Genomic DNA, 4833 nt, shown 5'->3' with positions numbered 1-4833 from the left:
ATGGACCAATAATTGTGCTTCCAAAAATATATTCCTTGTGGGGGAACTAGATGGGTTGGAAAAATAATATTAAAATAAACACGTGGCTAAGAATAAGCAGACAAGGTAGAACTAAAATTAATTTTAAAATCCAATCATTTGGACATATTTTATGAGTGCTGGTTGACGCATAATGACAATGACTTAATAAGTATAAATAAACGGAAAATTCATGTGAATTATTGACATATCGGGTGACAATAATATTATTTATCACTGCTTCAATCGAATTTCAGCCTTTAAATCACTATAAAAGATTTATATTCTATTATTTTCTACATGAAGGCTAAGAATAGGTAGAACTAAAATTAATTTTAAAATCCAATCATTTGGACATATTTTATGAGTGCTGGTTGACGCATAATGACAATGACTTAATAAGTATAAATAAACGGAAAATTCATGTGAATTATTGACATATCGGACATATCGGGTATTATTTATCACTGCTTCAATCGAATTTCAGCCTTTAAATCACTATAACATATTTTTTCTATTTTTCTCATACTTTTTCTCAAATCAATATAACTATAACTTCGTATAGCACCACAATTATCATTACTTAGAAAAAAGAAAAAAGATAAAGAAAATAACATTTTTAGAAAAAATAATTAATTTCGACTAAAAGATTAAAATAAGATAAAGTAATACATACATACATACATTAAAAGTAAAGAATACATTTTCAAATTAAGATAAGTCCTACCAAAATGGGATCACTCCATGAATGGGGAGTATTCTATTCTCTTCAATATGGATTGTACTATACTCTGTGCATGTGAGAGACTGAACTATAAATTTATACTGATAGAAATAGCTTGGAACTATTGTAGTAGTGCATAGTTTTCCTTCAGGAAGTGCCAAGGTCCTGATCTAGTACCTATCCTGCAATTCAAAATAAAATATGATACATCTTTCGACCGAAACATATGCAATAAATAATAATGCATTAATTTGTTATGGTTTCTTTCCTGTGCATTTATTCCAGCTTAATTTGTGAGAAAAACTACTTTTTCAAAAGAAAAATCAGTTTTCACAAATTTGAAGGAGCAAAAAATTATACTTTTTGCAGCCCAAAATTGATTTTATTATACACTTATTCGTTAAATTAAATCAGTTATGAAATATTGGAACTAAAATTGAAATATTTCAACTTTGATAAGTTTTAAGGGTAAAAAAGGTATGGTATTCCCTTAAATGAATGGTAAAAAAAAATTATGATTTGAAAAATCAGTTTATATATGTTAGTTGAAAAATAGTAGCTTTTCAGCAAAATTAGTTTTTTTGGTTTTTCGATTTTACAGAAGACTTTAGTATTAAAATTTCCAGATAGAGCCAGTTTACTTTTAATTCGGAATGAAATATGAGTTGAATGGGAGTGAAAGAAGAATATTCTGGTAGTCTTTTAAGTGCATAGAAAAAGAAGTTACCTCCAAAAGCCAGCAAATGTCCTGAGGCTCATGTAAATAGACAAAGCAATCCAGATACCACTAAAGCCATAGCTTGAGGATAACATATATAAGCTAAATATGCTCACCAATGCCACCAAAATCTAGGAGAAATAAGCGAATGCGTAAACTATAAGAGGGGCATAAACCTTGCAACCAATTTTCTAAATTATTCGTATACCCTTTCGAAATTAGATTATCCTTTTTTTACATATTTTTCGTACAATAAGTTTAATCGTATACTAACATATGAAATAAGTATTTTTGTAATTTTGTTTGAATATAAAATATCATGTTTGAATTAAACTCTAGATAATTAACTTATTACATCATTTCTACTCTTTGTTACCATAAAACTTAAGAAATACTTGTGTGATTCTAAAAGCCTATTTTTATCCAAACTTCAACTACATGCTGTATCCAGTTGAAAATATTTGATAACTAAAAAAATTAACCAAAATTTACTTTATTTAGCATTTATTAATTATTACAACAATCAATGAATACTAAATAAGACAAGTTTGGACTATTTTTCTTTTTTTGTCTCTTTAGCATTAATACTACACATCTAAGTTTTTTTGTTAACTAAATATAACCAAGTTAGTCTAATATAATAAAAATTAGTTATGACTAGCATTATTCCAAATCTTATTGTTAAACTTGGTTGGACTTGGTTTATAAAAAGACTTGGATGTAGCCTTACTCATCGGTTAAATACATAATTATTTCACGTGTTAACAATGTACATAACAGACTTATTATGCAATAACCAATAATACATGAGAATGTAATTTAATAAAAAATAGTTATTTTTACTATATAATTTGATGTATCAAAATTAAATTCTTTAAGATATAACAACTATGAAGAAACACATCTAAGAAGTAAATATATATGAGAGACAGTAAAGATGAGATGACAAACCATCAGTCTTGGTAGCACTGATCAACTTGAGGGCGATGCTACGGCTGAAGATGGCGGTGGCGCCATCGACAACCGAGCCAGCCACATCACTAACAGTGCCAAAGATTCCGCCGACGGCGCCGGAAACACTGCTTCCGGCGGATGTTATGGCATTAAAGTCCAAAACATTCTTGCTCATAAGCACAACGGTACCCTTGATCTTCTGGCTATTGTTGAATATACCAGTCCCTGGAATCGAAAACATCTTTGTTATTTCGTTATTACTTCCTTTTCTTCTTAGAGAGGGTGAAGAGAAGAATAGTGTGTGAGGAAAATGGAAGCCAAGGTATAAAGGTATTTATAGACTACAAACTACAAACATATTCGTTCACTCACTGAAGTGTGCCTAGCGTGGGTTCTTTTTTTTATTATAAAAATAATTGAATCCTTTTTAATAATATTCACAACGAACCGGTTTTTGACATATGTAAAATTTTAAGAGCTTAATAATTTCTTTGTCCGTATGCAGTCATATGTTTCACATATATATAGAAAACAGAGAAAAAAGAAGAAGAAGAAAATAGGTTTACATTATTTATTATCTTTAAAAAATTGCTTCTATTTTATACGTGGCAACAACATACACCTGCTTAAATATTTGTGTAAAAGTTGCTATAATAACGTTCTATAGAAACTAAAGTTAACTTCTAATAAAAGTTAATTTATATAATCCTAATAATGTAACTTATTTAGGATAAGTTTAATATAATGAAGTTAAAAATTATTCGTAGAAAAGTTTTATTTAAATAGAGTGAGAGCAAGTTCAAAACAAAACATTATAGATTCAAATGAGAGATAAAATAATGCAATCGGCAAACTTACTATAACATCATTAATAATTAATTAGTACATGTTAACATAAGTAATAATTAACATAAGATTTTGCAATAAAAATTATATTAAATTATTTTATTTTATTTAAATTGGTTAGACTATTTGAACTTTTGAACCAATCACTCGACCAATTTATTAATTGGTCTGATCCTCAATAACTTTGGTTGTAAATTGTGATAATTGATTATTTTAAGTCATAGTTGAAACCATAATTTAGATTAATATTTAATAAAAAGTGTATTTATAAATTCTTTTAGATCACGCTTAAAATTGTAGTCGCAAACTTTTTAGGTCACGCATCAAAACCGTCACTATAAATTCTTTTAAGTTGTGATTCAAAAGTATGATTCTAGACCGTTTTAGGTCACCAATTAAAATTGTAACTATAGATCTTTTTATGTCACGATTTTATGAAACTGTGACTATATGCTTTTTCATATCATGTCTTAAAATCGTAACTATAGACCCTTTAGATTATGTTTTAAATTCGTGAATATAGATCCATTTAGATCATATCTCAAAATCGTAGCTATAAAACCTTTTAAGTTATGGTTTTTAAACATTTAAACCGTGACTATAAGTAGTTTTAGATCATAATTTTTAAACGTTATATGAAAAAGCATGGGTTAAAACTTAAAATAGCTTTATTGAAAAAAGGTTATCCTCCACATCCATGACTATAGACATCTGATCTATGGTCACATTTTGGAAATAAAGAGTGACCAAAAATTTTTTCTTTAAGTCACAGCCAAAAATCATACCGTGATCATAAAAAATTTTAGGTGACGATTTTTAAATATGGCTAAAAGAACCGTGACTTAAAGTCTAAAATATTATAGTTATAGATTGAAGTTTTAAAATTAAATGTGACAACATGTAAAAATATTGTAATGACATATAATTGAAAGAGTTATCTGAATTTAAAAATTGAGAAACTAATTTAATTATCAAATAAAAATCAGAAAAATCAATTTGATATGTATGTTCTTACGACGACAACAACGAACTAACCACCAAGAGTAATCTTTTAACTAGATTAAAAGTGTACAATAATACTATTTAATATTGCAATATATATGAAGTTATGAATCACATTTATAACATCCTAAACTTATTTTATTTAATTTAATATTTATAATTATACATTTATAGTATTTAATATTATACATTTATTTTAACGATAATTAATGAATAAAAGATAAATTATTACTAATTATGACTCCAAAACTTTGTTTCCAAAACATTTTTGTAAAAGTTAATGGTAAGTAAAAATACTTATTTGATAATATTTATGAAGTTGGTATTTTCAAATATTATTATTATTACTGATTCATATATAAATACCTACAAATTTTCATGTAAAATATAAAATCAAGATTGAGACTTGGAATGGCTAATAGATATTTCTGTAGTTTAGAAGATGACAATTGGTTCAACATTATTTATATTCAATTTGCCACATGGTCCTTTTACGTGTTGGAACTTGGAAGTGAAAGCGACGGAATCAACTTTCTCTATGAAATAGGCTCTTTTTTTTTTCTTAAGAACA

General features: G+C 27.0%; 1 protein-coding gene and 1 long non-coding RNA gene across 2 annotated transcripts in view; both read right to left on the bottom strand.

Moving 5' to 3' along the window:
• Positions 1-2772, bottom strand: part of LOC107617419 (linoleate 9S-lipoxygenase 1) — a 7680-nt gene extending 4908 nt beyond the window's left edge. Inside the window, exon 1 of the mRNA XM_016319177.2 lies at positions 2412-2772. Within this exon, the coding sequence (XP_016174663.1) occupies positions 2412-2655 (244 nt within the window). The 5' untranslated portion in view covers positions 2656-2772. The remainder of the gene's footprint in view (positions 1-2411) is intronic.
• Positions 888-2276, bottom strand: LOC110266658. Its single transcript, XR_002354120.1, has 2 exons — positions 1470-2276; positions 888-924 (listed from the first exon to the last, which is right to left on the bottom strand). It is a non-coding gene; the product is annotated as an uncharacterized LOC110266658 (long non-coding RNA).

Source organism: Arachis ipaensis, chromosome B09 (genome assembly GCF_000816755.2).
Source record: "Arachis ipaensis cultivar K30076 chromosome B09, Araip1.1, whole genome shotgun sequence".
Lineage (NCBI taxonomy): Eukaryota > Viridiplantae > Streptophyta > Magnoliopsida > Fabales > Fabaceae > Arachis > Arachis ipaensis.
Note: the sequence above shows the minus strand (reverse complement) of the source record. Positions and strands in the feature narration are given on the sequence as shown.